Genomic DNA, 20156 nt, shown 5'->3' with positions numbered 1-20156 from the left:
ACGGGAAGGCCGAGGGAAATTTATTTTTCACATCCGGGCAAGGTTAAATGAGAGCGCGCAAACAAACACGCTCAAAAGCACAGTCATGAGATACTGAGTGGAGATGAATGAATAAGCTTAAAGTAGTGTTAATTTATTATGATATTATACAATAAATAAACCAAAAACGAACACGTATAAGATACTGAGCGAAAAGGAATAAAGAGGGGAAAATGTAGTGCGACATTACACACAAACAAGCTCAGGAACCCAGACATCAGATACTGGGCTAAAAGGAATAAACAGGCAAAATTCTTTTGCATGGAGAAAGAAAGAATGAACGCCCGGAAGTGAATCCGATATGAGATCACACACAAACGAATGCGTGTGCACGAACAAACCTCAAATAATAAAGATGATGACACTGAAGAACTCAAGCAAGTAGGCTACGTGGAAAACTGACAATGTGCACAGTGAATCGGTATGTAATCCATTACAGTTGAACGAGCAATGTAGCATCATTTATTTTCAAGGCATATAAAAAAAAATAATAATACCTTGCTCAAATATATTGGTTCAAGCGTCAGACACTTTCCTCCAGCCGACACGAGTTCAAAGCTCGATTTGGTAAGGGAGGAATTCTTATTTTTATTTCCTAATCGAATTTTAAAGTGAGTTAGGCGAAAATCGAACAGAAAAAATGTTAAGAAATGGTGAAGTTTGCCTTCACTGCTTGGCCATTGTAATAAGGATACATTTACTAAACATTTAAACAGAGAATTGAGGAAAATAAAAACCTTCCCCCAAATCCTACTCTCCCTGAAAAAAAAAACTGGAAGAAGGAACTAGAGACACAAAATTAAAATAAAGAAAAAGGGAAACCCTTACCACTCCCCATGGTGCCAAAACACCCATCCCACCCCCCACCAAGAAAAGAAGAAGAAGAAAAAAGAAGATAATAGCGCCTGATAAGGCATTAGAGAAATGGCCACACACTTCAGGGGCTCTGATAAGGGCATACCCTGACCACCTCCCACCCCCTCAGAGGTATCTGCAAGACCAAGGCTAAGACCTCAGACTCTCAGGAAATCCTGACGGAAAGCGAGAATGAAGACAAACAAACAAATTTTACTGCACAGAGGACGTGATCCCAGAAGATTGCATTGTCCTCGGGATGTGTGCAGATTTTCTTAACTGAAATCAAATCGCATAACCTCAGTGGTGGCTGAATAGATAAACAAGTATTTTCCACTTGGATTTTCGCTCTCCTACGGTTTTATGTGGATTTTCATCCTATCCTATTTCAACTTTCTTATTCCTCATCATCTAAAGTGCTAACTACATTATACAAACATTGTGATCCGAATTCATCAAGATACATTCACTCCTAACGTCGGCAATTTGCGAAGGAAACTACACCTCTCGCTTTGTACGTGGGATGCGCACATATCCAAGTAAATGCAACGAACTTTTCATCTAAAAACCGACCCAAGAACTGAAGTAAAGAGACACACAGATTAAAGTAAAGAGTGAGTTCCAGGGTCCAGATTTCCGCTTTATCAGTAAAAGATCTCAAATTCACTCAAAAGCGAGGAAGGGCGTTTTAGCATTTCATTGTAACGCAACAATAAAGTCTTATGAGCTTGGTAGTAAGTCAACCGTGGTTAGGCACAACCCAAGTAAAAATAAAAAAAGTCATTGGGCTATCAACTTCATCTTAAATGACTTGCTAAGAACCAAGCTAACACCTCGTGCATACATACGTACATACATACATACATATATATATATATATATATATATATATATATATATATATATATATATATATATATATATATATATATATATATATATATATATAACTGTTTCTCTTTTATTTTGAATGAGACTTAAAACTATGAAAAGATACCTAAACGCGTTTCTCGATCAGCAACGCAACTATTTACTTTAAACCCAGAATAACACCCACATCCTTTTTCCTTTCTTAACCCGAAATACAAATCTACCCTTAAAAACTAAATTTTTTATTCTTTTAAGAATTTTGCCACATTCAAACGATGAAAATATGTGATTACCAACATCTTTCGGGTCATTAAAAAAAAAAAAAAAGTCGGCAAATTATTCTGTTACAAAGCTGTAAAGGTCACCTAGAATTAATTTTATTTTTTTCCTCCAGTTAAAATTCCAGTAGTCCAGTGGATACCAAGTGCCTCCCTCGGGTCGACGATGAGAGACCCAGAGATTGATCCTAGCCAGGGGAAGCGAAAGACTGAGGACACTTTCAGAACAGTCCCAGTGGACCTGCTGATCTTAGCTGTGGACTGGGAGCCTAGCAGTTTCTCCCCTGCACTGGATTACACTCAAGATCGAGAAGGACACGCAGCTTGTTATATCACCCCTTAAAATCCTGTAAAAGCGTTAACGTCCATGGCTGCTTCTGCTTTCTTTTAATTGGGTACAAAGATGAATTTTAATGCATTTTCTAATTCTCGATATCTGAGGCCCTCGACTAAAACAAACAACTAATAACTTAGTACCCAATGCGTATTTTGAAAGCCTATCTTCCTTTTTTATGAATTTAAGACCTATAACTATATATATAATGACTACAAAGACCTGTATATTATTCGAATTATGCTCTTCGTTGAAGTTTACTGCTTGGAGCTGTAAATAGTACCAAGTTCGATTACTACTCTATAAGGATTTTTTTTTTTTCTAGCAACATTATTTATTTAGTTCTTTCCTCCATTGCCCAATAACAGGTTCTTTCTCATTTACTGTTTTCTCCAAATTCTAAAATAAGTTTCCTTTCTGGTAGTGGGTCTTTATATTGTTTTTGGGTGTGCCCACTTCTTTTTTATTGTTTTTTTTTTTATTCTGGGGAGGACAAGGACAATGGGTGGCTTTCCTACTTGGCCTTCACAAATATAAAAATTCCTTTATTTTATCCCTCAATTGAGCGTCGTTACTTCGACAGATAACCCTCATCACTTTCCTTCAAATTCCAAATAACCAGGGTATCTGAAACCCTCACTTTGGTGAACACCAACCCAATGACGTCACATGAAAACGCTAAGTTTCTCAATATGAATACGAATGTAACCGGCCTTTCTCATTATCAGGAGAGATTTGAATTGGGAAAAAGACTCTGAACGCTGCAATGAATAAATGAGAAATGCCTTGAAAGAACGTAAACAGGAAGAATGTTGTTAAACCATAAAAAATTTTAACCGAGTATGAAATACTTCAAACACGGAATAATTCGTCCGAAAACACTGAAGTTTTATCACAGTTACAACATTGATAAATATGGAATTGAACACTTGTGGATAATTCTTTTGTGAACTCTATGATGATAATAATTTGTAAGTAGACATTATCCAAGAGATTCATGAAGGATTTCAAGAGAGTAGAGAGCTTACAGGAAGTAACAGAACTGAGCCGACCGACCCTCAAAATCAGTATTTTTTCTTTACATGCGAATAATAGAAGTTGCTGCGTGTGATCTCGTGAAATCCCTTGGCTAAAGTAAAAAAAAAAAAAAGAGAGAGAGAGAGAGAGAGAGAGAGAGAGAGAGAGAGAGAGAGAGAGAGAGAGAGAGATGCTTTTGTGATTTAAGCATACTAAATCCCCACATCCCTACAAATCAGAAAAAAAATTTATGAATCTACTTAAATAGTTGTGGCATGTAAGGTCAGAGCAACTTAAACAAAACAGGATTCCAGTACTGAGTGATCACGTTCTTCTTGCGCTTACAACGTGCATTTCATGTTTTGATGTAGAAACACAGGTGTCAGAAATAACATACAAAACTGGCTGCGCACTAAAAAAAAAAAAAAAAATAATAAAAAAGGGGGGCGACCAAAATACCATCCTCCAGCAACTGGTTTTGTGGAACAGTAGGATTGTACTACAGAGAAATGGCATAATTAGTGTTGATTATATCTAATAGTAAACGCACGCAAAAGTATTTTCTGCTTTAATAAAAATTTTAAGTTAAATTTCCCCATATAACGGAACGCTATTCACAAACAGGACAAGTTCCTCGCTGGATGAGTCGGTAGAGTTCTCGGCTAGCACTCTGCTAGGCCCGAGTTCGAGTCTCCGGCCGGCCAATGAAGAATTAGAGGAATTTATTTCTGGTGACAGAAATTTATTTCTCGGTATAATGTGGTTCGGATTCCACAATAAGCTGTAGGTCCCGTTGCTAGGCAACCAACTGGTTCTTAGCCACGTAAAATAAGTCTAATCCTTCGGGCCAGCCCTAGGAAAGCTGTCAATCAGCTCAGTGGTCTGGTTAAACTAAGGGATACTTTTTAACAAACAGGACAGCAGTTTCAACACCTGTACTGGCTTCTTGAAAGTCCCAACTCCTTTAAAAATCCTGAACTCATTGTAAATACAAACTACGAAGAGTATGCAATCAGCCAAAAGCATACAATTTTCACACAGACTGAATGTCTAAATATGTTCAAAATCTTAACTAAAGAACAATCGGAAACGTTGCAATAGCTCAGTAATAAACAAACTATAAAATGTCCCATAAACAGCTTTTCATAAAGTTTAGAATGTGTAAAAAAGCTGGTTGACACAAATCTAATTCCAGATATATTCATTCAATACTGAAACGGCTGTAAAGTCGGGCAAAATGAAATTCTGGTCGCACTATCTTAAGTTAGAACTGCAGACGTATTCTTGAAAACTTAACCTCACGATTTACTAAAGTTATTAATCTAAGGAAAAATCAACCCAGTATATTTAGATGTGTTAGAATTTTTTTTTTTAATGTTCATATATCGACTGAAATTACAACAATTCATTAACAATCCAAACATTACTCAAGTAAAAGAGAAAGCATTACAAACAAATTCATCCACAAAGCTCCATTCCATAAAATGATCAAGTTCTGGGTTGAATATTTAAAGGGGCCTTATTCAAGGAAAAGGATAAAATTTTTCACAACTAAATCAACGCCAGCAAATATTTAAGAGCATGCCAACTTTAAATGGCGAACATAAAAGGTTAATTTCGACAGGCACATCAGTAGCATTAAAATAGTATCTTTATAATGTTTCAATGCTACTGATCTGCAGTGAACAATGGCGTATTTATTCTGCATTGCATATATTAAAATTTACACTATTATTCAACAGTTGCTAAGTACCCACCCACTTTAAAGGAGGATTCTGAAATCAACGAAAAACCTATTGCCTCATGAATATACTGTAAGCACTTTCAGATAAAATAGCTACGACTAAATGAAAGTCTCTCTCTCTCTCTCTCTCTCTCTCTCTCTCTCTCTCTCTCTCTCTCTCTCTCTCTCTCTCTCCCCCCTAGCATCCTTGATCAGCTGATTTCCCTATACAAAGTGTTTGTTACCAATGTTGGCATGATAATAGTGGCTTTTGATTGGTGAAAACAACATACTCTGAAACCAGTAGTCAGTGAAAAACTGGCTCACTATAGACAAGTTGGTACGAAATTTAATTTGTCAAACGATGCACCCTGGTTTCCGAGGTACTGTAAGCGTCTTCAAAGTGAGGTAGTGGCATAAGTAATGCATCTATTCTTCTCCTAGAAGCAATGCTCGCTCTCATTACGAAGGATTACATGAAATTAATTCCAACGGAAGATCTGGGAGCGCGCTTTCCCTGAGGTCAAACCTTTCTTGCAATTATTACTTGCAATACTTTCATTTCTGAAGGGTTATGCCATATGCCATTCTACTGTAGATTTTAAGCCTATCAGTTCCTTGTTGGCATACTTCCATTTACTGAAAGGTTAAATGCCCTCTTCTCGACAGCAAACGCGACTGAAAATTTAGAGATGAGGACACTGCCCATCTGTGTTCATGCATCTGAAGTCAGGAATTGTAACAAAAAGGTTCCTTCTACAGAGCAAGATGAGAGCATTTTATCAAATACATGTCTTAGGCTGTCCAAGGGTTAGTCATCCGATCTGAAGAATATTAACAGCATCATGTTGATGGTTTCAGCAACAAGGGTGGTAGTGAATATTGTCCAGATTGCACATTAAGCACCCTGTTTATGCCTTAGTGGGACACGATATATGAGATATGGTGGGGTATAGAGAATTTCCTGGTTTATAGGTTTTAAAGTTAGGCCCCATAATTGGCGGTTTCCCTTTCCTAGAAAAGGGTATGAAGACTTACCCTCACTAGAAGATTTCATACTCGTCCACAATCCTTCAGTTTTTAAAGAGATAAGGAATTTTAGTGCCAAAATGCAAAAATCCATAATGTTTTGAGTCCCATTATGTAACAGTAGGCTGTCATAAAAGTTTGTCATTCCTTCTGCTGTGGAACAGACTACCTGGTAAGGTGTAGGATGCTGGATGGTAGGAATGTTGAACCTTTAGGATGTTGATGTCCATGAGCTAAAAACGGACGTACTGCTACCTACATATGATGCGTTTCTTTAACTTTAACCCTTTTACAGTCAACTATTTGTGCGTTAATTTGCTTGCTATATTTTATTTATTTTCTTAGACTATGGAATTGTCCCGTGTGAGTAACTTCATTAATGAATTAGGAAATTTAAAATTGAACATATAAAATGTTATTTTCATACTCATCAACAAAATTAAAAATTATTTCAAACCCGAGAAAAAAATATAATAGAACCCGAAATTTTTTAAATACCACACAAAAACGACAGGGTACCTGTAAAAACTGTATGGAAGTTATGATGTCTGCAGTGATTAAGCAATTATATATGCATCAGTTGCGCATACGGGAACAAAGATTTGCAACAGTAATAAGTCGAAAGCTAGATTTTAGATTTGCTGAGTTCTTCAGCATAAGTTTTCCTCAAAGCATTTCCAGCAAGAATAATTTCCTTGGTAGAGCGGTAGATATTATTTGTAAGCCCTTAAATGTAATTTCCAAGGATAACGGTACAATAACAATAGACATTACTAGGATGGGAAGCAGATATAATTTTCCCATTGCATTTGCGGAAGGTGTGGCAGACATTTTAAAAATCTTTGTTGACTTGACACTGATAAGACACGAAAGACCCGCAATGCTAGCTATACATAACTACATTTACTTCCCGCAAGTGACCGATTAGTAACTGAACAGTGAACTCGAATATGAGAAAAGCTACAAGGGCACGATGCATTTGCTTAAAAACTGAGAACTAAAACACTATAATATCTGAAGAAATAAGATCCTGTAAGAAATGCGAAATAAAATTAGCTAGATCATCACTTTTTCAAAACACCAAAGAGGGTTAAATAATGAAATTATAAAAAAAAAAAACCGACAGGAAAACGCATACAGTACACAAATTACAAGAGGATATAATCATCATAAACTCTACGCGAGTATCACTGCATGTTTTACTGATGTGACCCGTTTTCTTATTATACACTCCTTACAGAAAACGAATTTGTTACCTACTAAGGATGACTCAGTTACATTTATACAACAAATGCAACATTTTCAACACACTTTGAAAGCATTTACTTAACATATTCGTTTGCATCTAGGAAAGAACCTTGATACACAATGTGCCCCAGGAGATAGAAAAATATTGAAAATTTCAGTTTCATCAAAACAGTGCTAGCAAAACTGCTCACAGTAAATGTTATTTACAACTCATGCAGCAGTGTTCCTGTTAGTGTGCGGTCTGGACATTCTGAATAATAATAATAATAATAATAATAATAATAATAATAATAATAATAATAATAATAATAATAATGCATGCGAAGACAATTTTTGTGCCCAATTCGCTTCGTTGGTTTTGTACTGCTAATTGATAGGTTTTAATAGATAGTTCTGTGCTGATACTTAATGTTCGGAAATCTGAGTTTAGTGTCAAAAACATGATGGCATTTAACTAAATATTTGTTTCGATAATGTTCCATGAAGTCGAATTTATTCTAAAAACCATTAATCTCTTAATTCTTGCAGACCATTTACTTCCTTATAACTTAAACCTATCATCTCAAGCTGCTAGACTTTTTCACATCCTGAACCTATATATATTATATTTAAACTGGTGAATTTTACAGTTGGTAAATTAGATTTTCTGTAACAAATCACTGAGAGGTAGGGTGCTATTAACGTGTCCCAGTAATTAACTTTAAACTTACTAAATTCTTGTCCCCTTCAATATTCACCATCTATCTTTACAGATATTCTGGCAATCAATTTTAGGTGTCTGTACCGAATATTTCATCAAAACCCACCCTTACTAAAACTGACAACTATTATATATCCGCCAATCAATCAATCAATCAATCAATCATGAGAGAGAGAGAGAGAGAGAGAGAGAGAGAGAGAGAGAGAGAGAGAGAGAGAGAGAGAGAGAACCCTTATGAGTTAATGACATCATACAGAAAACAAAACTGAACTCATGTTGATCAATGAAAAGTAATTGTCGGCTAATTTACAGGGTTCAAAGACCGTTTCTTTCCTTCTCCTACCACAACAAAAGCTTATCGCAAACAGTAACAAGACACAAGAACGGGCACTTTCCAAGACCATGATACAATTACTTCATTATCTAATCATTCATTCATTAAAAGATCTACCAGGCCGATAGAATGATGAAAAATATCTTTGTCCATCACAACACAAGACTTTCATTATCATTGTTATGGCAAATACGGGAACGGAGAAAGATCAAGAGCCAGTGTACAGTTTTCGCTTTCGAGCAGGATTTAAAATGATGGAACAGATGATGATGAAGTCTCGATAGTCTCATCATTTTTTTTTTCTGTGAGAAACTTATTCAGACTTCATAGAAATGTTAAAGTGTACTCAAAAGCAAAAGTTTACAATATATGAATCAAACATCTGAGGGCCTTTGAAATCAGTAACAGCGAAGATGATGGTTTTAGCAACATAAAGAGAACGTTATAAACATACGCCATATCAGCTTCCTACGTAAGCTAGACAAATAAACTTAGAAACGCAAGATGAAAATTTAAAAGGAATAGCAAAATTATCTCTTCTTTAAAAGCGATCCCTCCTTCACAAAGAACTGAAAAAAAGGATAAAGCACGAAACAGAAACCAACGGAAAAATAACGACAGAATTAAATACTTTGTGAATATAATACTGGAATAAACCATAGAAAGAGTGAAAACTTATCAAATTATAAATCATAAAAAAGCTTGCCGTAAGGACGCGACCTCAGATGGTAATTTCCTTGCAGTAGGGCACCGACCCCTAATCTAATCACTAACCAATTTCCTCGGGAGTTTCTCTCGGCATCAGATCTATCGACTCCCGACCCGATCACCAGGTTATTCAATTTAGGGGCCCCAAGTGCCCCAGGTGTCAACCCAAAGGCTTCACTTTACGTTAAAATTGAAACGTGTGATACTCGAATTCCACAGTTCAGTGACTGCTTAATTCTTTCCCCTGGAACTGTCCTCTCTTCTTTTTCCTGACTTATGCAGCCTTTCTTCAAGTTCCTTTATGGTCACTACAACTTTCCTCTCGTCAAGAGGGAGGTCTGTTGCTCTGTGGCCAGTACTCTTCTGAAGAGGTATAGGTCTATCGCTTCCTTTATCGACGATATATTTTCACTTTCAGGGGCAGAGCTGTCGCATCTCTCGTGGCCAATTTTAGCTCTTTCTTTTAACAGGGACGTATATTGCTTCTTCATGAAGAATGTAACATTTCCTTATCTAAGAGTCAGACCGATCGTTTCCCTCACGGCTAATATACCCTTTCTATAGGAGGCGGGTCTAGTACTTCCCAAAGGGCCAATATAACCTTTCTTTCATTAAAATGGCCTATCTCTTTTAAGGCAGGTCTGCCATTTCGTGGCCAATTTACCCTTACCTCCTTCAAGAGGCATGATTAATGCTTCTTTTTAGGACAATATAATTTTTCTTCCTTTAAGAAACGGATATATCTTTCATTTTAAAATGGCATGTATACTGCCTCTCTTTAAATCTCTCATTAAGAGGCAGGTCTTTGACTTTTCATTCTTTCAAGTCCTTTTTCTTCCGGCTTGGCTAATATGTCCTCACTTTCTTTAAGAGGCAGGTGTTTCAGTACCTACTTCTCAGTCATTATGACTTTTTTCTTTGAGAGGCTGGACTTTTGCTGGCTTCTCCTCTCCTTTTAAAAGACAGAACTATCATGACTTTTTCTTCAGGAGGTAGGTCTATTGTTGCCTTCCTAGCCAGTATAATCCTTCTACACTTAAGAGGCAGGCCCATGAAATCATTTGCTGTTAATAAGCCCTTTCGTTCTTTGACAGCGATGTCCACTGGCTTCTTGGTCAATAAAAACTTTTTTTTTTTTCTTCAAGAGGCGGTTCTATCACTTCCTTTGTGGCCAATATAACCATTCTTCACGATGCAGGTTAATCGCTTCCCTCGTTGCAAATGTAACATTGCTTTCCACATGGCCACTATAGCCTTCTTTCATTAAGAGGCGGGTCTGTCGTTTTCTTCTTCAGAAGGTAGGTCTACCACTTTCTTCTTGGCCAATATGACCTTTTGCTTTGGCCTCTGACATGGATGAGAAAAGAAAGAAAATGAAAACTGGCTTGATAATTTATGCGCTATGTTAGTATATCCTATTTTCACTATATTCATAGGTTTATTCTTCTAAGATTGTAAAAATAATACAAAGCTTATTTTATTTCTTTTAAAAAGTTGTACTAACGGAGGTGTCATATCACACACACACACACACACACACACACACACACACATATATATATATATATATATATATATATATATATATACATACAGAGAGAGAGAGAGAGAGAGAGAGAGAGAATCGTTCCAGTGATGCATATACATTCAGTCAATAGAATAAAGCACCGTGGTTAGGAGTCTCAATCAACTATCATTATGAGCCGGAGAAAAACCAGCTTATACGTGAAAGGAGAAAAAGTGATTAGCAGTAAATCACATAAAAGATGAAAAATAGAAATAAGAAATGTATCCTTAAGAAAATTATTTTTCCTTATACAAACAACATATGAAGAATAACGGCAAAAGTTAATTCAGTGGTGATATCGCTATATAGCAGCGCTGGGGTACCCGTTGCGTTAAAAATTACGGTAATATACGGGAGGGTCGAAGTGGCCGAAGGACGTATGAACTGTGACGTACCGTACCAAAGCTTGGAGCAAGATACCTTTATTCTGAATAAACTGTAAATGACTGGACAAAGGCAGATGTAAACGTGGGGTTTAGGACAAGCAGGGCATCGTAGCTACACACACAAAACAAATGTGTGGCTACACACTGCGTTTTACAGAGTAACCTCATATTCATTCATAAGCATCAGCGTCACTGACACGTGGAATATTATTCTCCAGTTTTAAATTCAGGGAATGAAAGATCTCCGATGTGTGCAGCACGTCATCGCGGTACTACATCTGAGTGAAGATGCTTACGGACTGGAAATCGAGCAATTATCCAAGCACAGACACACAAGGCGATATATCGGAAGTTCCCTGTAATTATATAGCCAAAAACTCTGGTATGATTATGGAGGAAAAGACACCAAAGGCGATAGATTAGTTCCCTGTTGAGATAGAGCGTATAGAAGATGGCCTTACATATCTTCCGACTATCATGTGAGTTATAATTCCAAATCACAAACCTGCATTACGTCTCTAAAGTAATGACTGTGAAATGGTACTGTCATTCAGACAGAAAAATATTCCAACAATCGTAGAGAAAAAAGGCTTTCGAAGCATTGGGCATAATGCCATCATATGTGAAAATATAAAAAAGACTTACGAAATTATTAGTTTGATGGAAGCAATCGATGTGTTTATGAAGCTCTCAGATACAAAAATAGTTTGCAGTCGACAACAGGCACTATATGACCTTCACGATCATTACTGCGTTACCCATACACGCTGAATCATTGACTCGGAGTGTTGTACGACTACCCAAGCAATAAAATCATAACTCCATTAACAGATTAAGCTAGTTTATTCAAATTGTTTAATGACATAAATTACTTCTTATTCCACCATAATATGAACCCCATAAATCCAAAAGTCACAACACATGAGTAATAAACGCAACGGTGAGATGAACCGACCTTCAAGGACATATACTTCTACTTTAATCAATGTGCGTAATGTTCGATTACGAAGAGCAACGGTAATAAAAGGACATTTTGGTATTTAACTGTCAAAAAATTTCAAGAAAAGCACTTCATAACATAAATGTAAAACTTAATTCGATTTCAGAAAACCACTCAACATCAGTTGGGCAATTCTCATACTACGCACCATCTTCATGCTGTATAAAAATTGACCAATTTCCTTCGGTTAAAATCAATGCAACTACAGAGGGAAGTAAAGCAGTTTGAGAAGAGTCAATGGACGACTGCAAGCTGAGAGTTGGCGATCGCTGAAGCAGTTTCAGCCCTTTTGTGTCAGCACAATGGCAGCAACAATGCCATTGTCAAGGGTATTCCGCAAGTCATGGTAGTAGGGTTGGACATTTCTGCAACCAGCGCTAGATGGAACAGAGATACGCGGCATTTGCATTCTCTCGTCAGCATCAACCACTCCACCCTAGCTCTCTCTCTCTCTCTCTCTCTCTCTCTCTCTCTCTCTCTCTCTCTCTCTCTCTCATGAGTCAACCAATATGATCATACTTTCATATTTTATTCATAATCAGTTCCCCTGTCTACCTCTCCTAGAGGACTCTCTCTCTCTCTCTCTCTCTCTCTCTCTCTCTCTCTCTCTCTCTCTCTCTCTCTCTCTCTCTCTATCATGAATCCCCTGTCAAATCTAGCTCTCACTCTCTCTTTCTCTCTAATTGTCAATTTATGACGCGCAAAATATCGAGGCCATCCTTTCACAATGCACTGTTCTAAATTTAGAATATAAAACCAACCTCTATGGGCCTGCTAAAATTAGCATCAAAGCTTTTTATTATAGAAATTATCCGTTAACGCGTCCCTGGCTACAGAAAGCACCACCATTGATACATGAATTTAAACACAACATAAAGAATGAAATACATTATTTTGATGACGGATATTGACAGAAAGTCTTATAATAATAACTAAAATAATAAATAAGGTACTTTTACACTGTAAAGTGTCTGGAGACGAAAGACAAGCTTGACAGAATTAGAATACGCAGATGATGCTGTTTTAATCAGTAAAACTCCACAAGATTTAAAAAGCTTGCCTAAAAGAATGTATAATGTCTTGAGTTGGGACTTAACTTAAATGTAAGGAGAACAAGAAATAATGAAGAAGATAATGCACAGAAAGATGAAGTAACACTGAACGAAGCAAATATTTATAAAGACATGTAATATCAATTCTCTTCACCTTCAACTTTGGGAAAGACTTAAAAAGCAAAATCAAACTATCCGTAGTCTGAATAAGCTTCGAAATAGACCGGAATTGCGTACAGCAGTAAGGTCTTACGAAGTCTAGTATGAATCTGAACTTCTGTAAGAACACGATGCGGACACGAATCATGGTATGATGGCAAGATAGAGTGAGAAATAATAGGGGATGCTGCTGAAGTTCCATAAGTAGATGAGATGATGATGATGATGATGAAGGGGACATACAGAGGATTTGGACATGTCCCTCGTACCGCGGGGAGAAAAGTGCGAGACAGTATGGGTCAGGAGCCTTTGGACACCTGAAGACTTAAATAAAACCACGACTTGCTTAGATGAGAATTATGAAAAGCAAGTTGGAGATGAGTAGAGTTTTGTAGATATGGAAACAACAGGAATTTCACAAAGGCCCTTCCAGTCCCGCGGCCTTTGAGACGATGATGGTGATGGATAACGATGAGTGAAAATAGCAATAATTTTCGGAATGAAGATCATTACCGGAATAAGAATCTAAATACTGTTTTGAAAATTGCCCCCTCGTCTTTTTTTCACTTGCACAACATTTTCCAAATAAAATCATTGTCACATTTCTTTCAAGCGATGAACAATTACACAATATTTCCACTATACTACAGGTAAATACAACATTTTTAAGAATTCTTTCAGTAACATTTCCTCTTAAGGATTTCAAAAATTAGCATACTGGCAACATTCGCAAAAGGGAAGCATCATTAAGACGCAATGGGGAAGCACCATTAAGACGCAATACGGAATGAAAATTAAGAAGGGCAATCAACAAGACACGTAATGCACTTATATAAGGCAGTATTAAAATATACAATGAAGCCATCCCAACAGAAAATACCAAATGATGTTCAGTAACATCGGAATGGAACTTCCCAAGTGCCCAGAATTTCACTTGACACTTTATGTTCTCTTTTATACAGCTTAACTGCAATATAAAATCAAGTAAAAAAATGTGCCGCGGCCCATGAAACTTTAACCACGGCCAGGTAGTGGCATGTCCTATATCAATGACAATTGCACGATTATGGTTAACTTTAACCTTGAATAAAATAAAAAACTATTGAGGCTAGAGGGCTGCAATTTGGTATGTTTGATGATTGGAGGGTGGATGATCAAAATACCAATTTGCAGCCCCCTAGCCTTAGTAGTTTTTAAGATCTGAGGGCGGACAGAAAAAGTGCTGACGGACAAAGCCGGCACAATAGTTTTCTTTTCAGAAAACTAATAAAACCAGCATTGATCAATAATCTAGGACTCCAAGGGATTTTAGAGGAACGATATCACGCCTAAAATTTTGGGAAATATATTTAAGGGACCGAAAAACTAAATCAAAAGACTGCGATATATTTCGGATGATACTAATACTTCAGCTGCAGTAATATTCAATAAAACCGAAACAGGGTTTTCCTCTGATAATCTGTTTTTTTTTATGGAGCCTGAACTCGATATTGCGTTGTTAGATCACAGCAAAAATGCATTCGTTTAGGGAAATTAATTCCACAGTTCATCTACACCCCAAATAAAACACATTTTTCATGAATTGTGGACGTTTCATTGGTTAGCGGAAATGAAATACATAGTCAAAAATTAAATCAATGACTTTGGAAAACCCAGTATGTAATACTGGTTAACATCACCCTTTATCCAAAACATCTTTATTCAGCACCTCTTCGTAGCAACTAATTCACACAAGTGCATTAAAACATCCTCAATAAATAAGAAATAGTGGAAACAATGGACCCCTTAAGAAAATAAAATATGAAACTAGCGAATAGCTGACGGAGGACTATGTAATGTTAGTCAGGAACGTCTAGACACTATAGCATCTAACATCCGTTTCAGTCTCTCCTTCCGGCGTCAGCCCCCACAACCGCACAAAACAACATCTGCCAACATCTGCAGCAGCATCATAATCCAGCACCGTCGGGTAGTATTGACGGGGAGGCAACAGGCGATGCTTTGGATTGGACAGCCTGCCTCCTGAAGGCGAGTTCTCCTTTAAAAGCCCTTTGGCAAGAGAAAAACATTTCTCCACCTTTAAGATTTATGGCCTGATTCATTTTGATTATTGGTTCTTTTCAGTTAAAAAAAAATGTTTAACGGCAATAAAAAAAAACATGCAATCGTTTCAACAAAACATAAACAAATGCACAGAGACTCTTGACGATAACAATTTCCTCTACTTTTAAAGAAATAAAAAAACTTCTTCCAATAATTTCGAGACTGAGATATAAAGATTTAACTTACGAATCAGCTCGGAATGAAAATAACATTTTCTCCTTCAATTATACAAGTTAATCACTGCACTGCGCAAAAATCTGATTAGCCGAAAGATAAGCCGTGCATAAAATTTAGCAAAATATGTACCAGGCAATAAAGGAAATGCTAATACATCATAATCTTCTACATATTACTGAATATTTTCTCTCTCATCCTTGCAGCTGAAAATCTTGCAATTATATTAACTGGAAATTTCTCTAGTGGGAACTAGAAATTGCAATGAATTTCATCTAGCCCATGCAAAATTCTGAATCCTCTGTTGTCTGTAAGTTAATGGCTACATTTCTGGGGGGAAAAGAAATCAGATATTTAAACACCACGGTAATAATACCGTCTAAAATTACGGTAATATATGAGAGGGTCAAAAAGGCACGTCCTGACCCTAGAGACATTATATCCCAAAGTGTGGCTAAAGGTTGCTCTATTCTGCATGCTTCTTGAGGGGCCAGGAGTGAGAGAAGCTAGCCCCGGCTGGACGACGGCATGTCTAAACGTGGTCTATTGTGGACTCTCTTCCTTACAGAGAGAAGTTTCACGAACAGACAATGCATCTTACTATTGAAAGAACATCGAGTTCATTTGATTTTACTGCAAAATTTTCCACTTTCATCAGGAAGAAGGTTAATCTGGGTTTAAAATGAAATACCACCAAATCTCTCTTTCCATAAATATGTAAATCAAAACAAGAAAGTTTCACCTATCCCCTGGAACAAATCAAAGCAAATATACTCAAACCTCGACTGTTGTCAGCACAGCACCAGATTACCAACTCCACAGCAACGAATGAAAACAAGTTTATTCACGTCGAATATGACTATTTGTTCAAGAACTTGTCCATATGACATAGGCAAAACTTCAATTGAATCGCTTCTTTTATTTTTAGAATAAATGCTGCACTGGCGTGTTCATTTAGAAGCAAGCTTTGCAGAGAAATCGAAATGTAAACAAAGACACGATTGCTTTAACACGGTCATAAATACAGTTTCTTCAGACCGGCGAGTGATGGAGAAACCAAAGAGATTTTATTGCACTGAGAAAGACAGCGCCGAAATACAAACTATTGCCAAGGTATCTTTAACATAAAAGAGTGTCTCACTTTCTGTTTCTCCTACTTCAAAAAAACAAACCCGTTAATGATAAATAGACGTATGTACACTGTACACACATTCTGGTATGTTACGTGTATTCTCTTACCCACCCTTTTTTTTTAAAGAGCATAGCGAAAAGTTTCTGTTATCTAAGTATTCTATAACCAAACGTGCCAGAAATAAGGACAAAATTGAACATGTATATTTATACGTGTATGTGTGTGTGTGTGTGTGTATATATATATATATATATATATATATATATATATATATATATATATATATATATATATATATGTGTGTGTGTGTGTGTGTGTGTGTGTGTGTGTGTGTCTATCTTATACCATAATTTTTTTCCCTTAGAAGTGTAACTCCAGGACGTGTAAGCCTTCGGCTTTCAACACAGCGTGAATCAAATAAAACAATAAAATATTAAACTTACCATAGAAGAGTGACTGCATGTAGGAAGTTTCAGGGAAAATGCGTCCACCAACATATCCTTTTTCATTTTGAAATATGTACTTTCTGGGTTACCTTGGTGGTAATTTAACAACTTTTAAGTTGAGATGCCAGTTAAACACACAAGCAAATCGCCAATGATCTTATTTTGGAGTTCTTTTGCTTTTTTGTGTTATAAAAGTGCTAATTCTTTTAGTGTATAAAAGATGCCCATGTATAAAGCTTAAATACATTCGAGTGTTTATCATAAAAATTTTATCCACCCTTTGGTGAAATACCATTTAAGATATAATATCAGTCTCTGTTCAAATATAAGAAAAATTATATTAGCAAGACTCACTAAAAATTACTCAAACTTACAAAAGCTGTCATAAAGGGCACATAGTTTATTACAGTTTTACGTTCGTTTATCACATAAACCTTATCTAGGTCATGATGGAAAAGTCTTTCAAACGAATACGGTTTAGCCCTGCTAAAGTTTGGAAGTCATCGGGCTGGAAAGGGCCCGTCAAAATTGTCGAGAATTTCTATAAAAATTACTACGATGCACTTCTTTGAATGAGGTCGTAACACTTGGGTACGCCGTTCTGTTGAGAAATGATATTAGGAAGACCGACTAAATATTCCCACACGTATGGAAACGAAATTACCTGATGTCCACCGTCACTGCATCTCATAACTCTGAACACACAATACCGATACAAAAAATCAAGTAAGGAAAACCCACTGAAATTTGTCTATTTGTCTACAAAAGTTATGTCACAATACAGTTCATTTACTGCACATAATACAACTCAGCACAGAATTCGGCAGAAAAGAAAATCAGGACGATCCACTGACATTCGTGAGAAATTTACGAAAAAACTATGGCACGACACAGTTCAGTTACTTGACGTAAAACACCTCAGCGCAGAATGCGGAGCCTCTGCAATCCCTCCACCTATGTAACCCTTGAATATTAGGATGCGGCGGCATATCAGACAAGCATGCACGTTGACCGTAGCTGAATGTTAAGAAGTCATTCACTTTCATGTCAAACCAAACCTGGGGCACGTAGGCCACCCAAAGATAACGTATTTCTTGAACCCACGTAACGTAAGAACTGCTTTATATATAGACTGTATCCAACAGAACAACTTACATTTACTGCACAGTGAGTTAAATGTCTCAAAACTTTAAGAAAGTAGCAACAGAACATAAAAATTCAAAATAAGCATTTTTTTTCTGTAGTTCGTTAAATCGCACGAAATCTTAAGAACCTACGAAACATAAGAACTCATCCTTATATAAAATTATTAAAAGCATAAAAAGTTTTGTGTTGAACCAGTCAAATCGCAAGAGGAATATCCGCTCTAGTGTTTTCATGAAAATAATAAATATAAATAAATAACATTTGTAGCACAAAAACACAAAACTGCTAAAAAATTCGTTGAATCGAATGAGGAATGGCTGACTTACTATCTCCAGTTCCAAAAGAAACAACATAAATCAATGATCAAATATTCCTTATCGCCTTGCATATGCACACAAAGAATTTATGCTTATCTTATCCAAACAGAAATTTGTGATTCTTTCTTATAAGAGCAACACAATTCTATCGTTTTTACTCAAAGTGTATTTACAAGGAGAACTATCTAAATTATGCTAATGCAAAACAAATTATTAAGTTCCTCTATTATGTCTTTACAGATACCGAGCTACAGTCGCATGTTTATAGTTCCAAGTACTGAAAAAACAGTGAATAAAAATATAGAGCTCCGAGCCGAGGTAATACCAGGTATTGTCACATGCCTGTAATGCCGATGCACAAGAAACAGATGAATGGATGACCAGGACATGATCGGCAATCAATCAAAGGCTGCGATGCGACGCCCTGAATATTTCAGAAGATAATGTTGGGTGCAGAATGCAAGTCAATCATCATCCTTTAATGCTTTCTAATGTGGCCGACTAATTTATTTTCAGCTCCTGTGCTTTCAAGTTCATGCAGATTTTTCTACGCAGCATTTTCAGCTCCCATATTTGTACTTTGAGCTTAGGCAGCTTTTTCCGGGCATTATTTTCAGCTTTCATATTGGCACTTTGAGTGTAGGCATTTATTTCAACGAATTTAGACAGCTTTTTCTACTTATTACTTTCAACACTCATAATTGTATTTTGGGTTTAAGCATCTTTTTCTAATCATTACTTTCAACACCCGTATTTGTATTTTCAGTTGCATAATTTTTTTTTCTTTGGCATTATCTTCTGCTCCGATACTTTTGTTTTAAGCGTTTTTTTCAGCTATTTTTTTCTACAAATCTGCGTAGATACTGTATTATCATAATCTGTGGATATATTTGCTCTCCCATACTTTTCAAGTATCATCCAGTAGAATTGTTATCTCCGGTATATTGGTGATCCTTAAATCACTTTGGTAGGTTCCCAGACTATAAGTTTTTCTAGTTTTAACTTACCTCAGTCATGGCCTTGAAAATCTAAATCTTGACTCTGTCAAGAAAGAGCACCGTCTCAGATTTTTTTTTTTTTTTTTGGGAGGGCTATTTTCGGGAGCCCCCAAACGTATGATCCACCAGGTAGGATGCACCACATTGCAAAATGAGGTCCTAAGTATCAATTCATCTGCTTTTTGTTTTTCGGCCTTAGAGGCACGTGACGATACTTGGTATGACCTTTGATTTTTTATCTTTATTTTTTGCGGTACTTGAAAATCTACATATTCATATGCAGGCAAAACGTCGCTCGATATTCATAAAATTTAAGAGACGATAATCTTAAATTATCTCCAGATGAATAGCCCTCTTCCACGCAGAATTTCAAGCCATTGTCTCCTACATAACATGGTTCGTAAAGGTGGTTTCATTATTCACAGCAATGGTAAATAAGTTATAGATCACTGTCAGACGAATTCTTGACTCCAATCTGCCATATGATTGACATCACTGGGAAAAATATACCGTCTCTCGCATTGCTTGAGTAAAGCGCCAT

General features: G+C 36.6%; 1 protein-coding gene across 4 annotated transcripts in view; it reads right to left on the bottom strand.

Annotated features, from left to right (window-relative positions):
* milt (trafficking kinesin-binding protein milt) overlaps positions 1-18081 on the bottom strand; it is a 349817-nt gene extending 331736 nt beyond the window's left edge. Inside the window, exons 1-2 of one of the 4 annotated variants that reach the window (XM_067121433.1) lie at positions 18058-18081; positions 17152-17469 (exon numbers count right to left, since the gene is read on the bottom strand). In XM_067121433.1, the coding sequence (XP_066977534.1) occupies positions 17152-17217 (66 nt within the window). In that variant the 5' untranslated portion in view covers positions 17218-17469; positions 18058-18081. Of the gene's footprint in view, positions 1-17151 lie in introns of all 4 variants that reach the window. The other 3 variants (XM_067121432.1, XM_067121431.1, XM_067121436.1) reach the window with 3 other exon arrangements.
* Positions 18082-20156: the final 2075 nt, after the last annotated feature.

The sequence above is a fragment of the Macrobrachium rosenbergii genome, chromosome 19 (assembly GCF_040412425.1).
Source record: "Macrobrachium rosenbergii isolate ZJJX-2024 chromosome 19, ASM4041242v1, whole genome shotgun sequence".
NCBI classification, from domain to species: Eukaryota; Metazoa; Arthropoda; class Malacostraca; order Decapoda; family Palaemonidae; genus Macrobrachium; species Macrobrachium rosenbergii.
The sequence above is the reverse complement of the archived record's forward strand: the minus strand, read 5'-3'. Positions and strand labels throughout refer to the sequence as shown.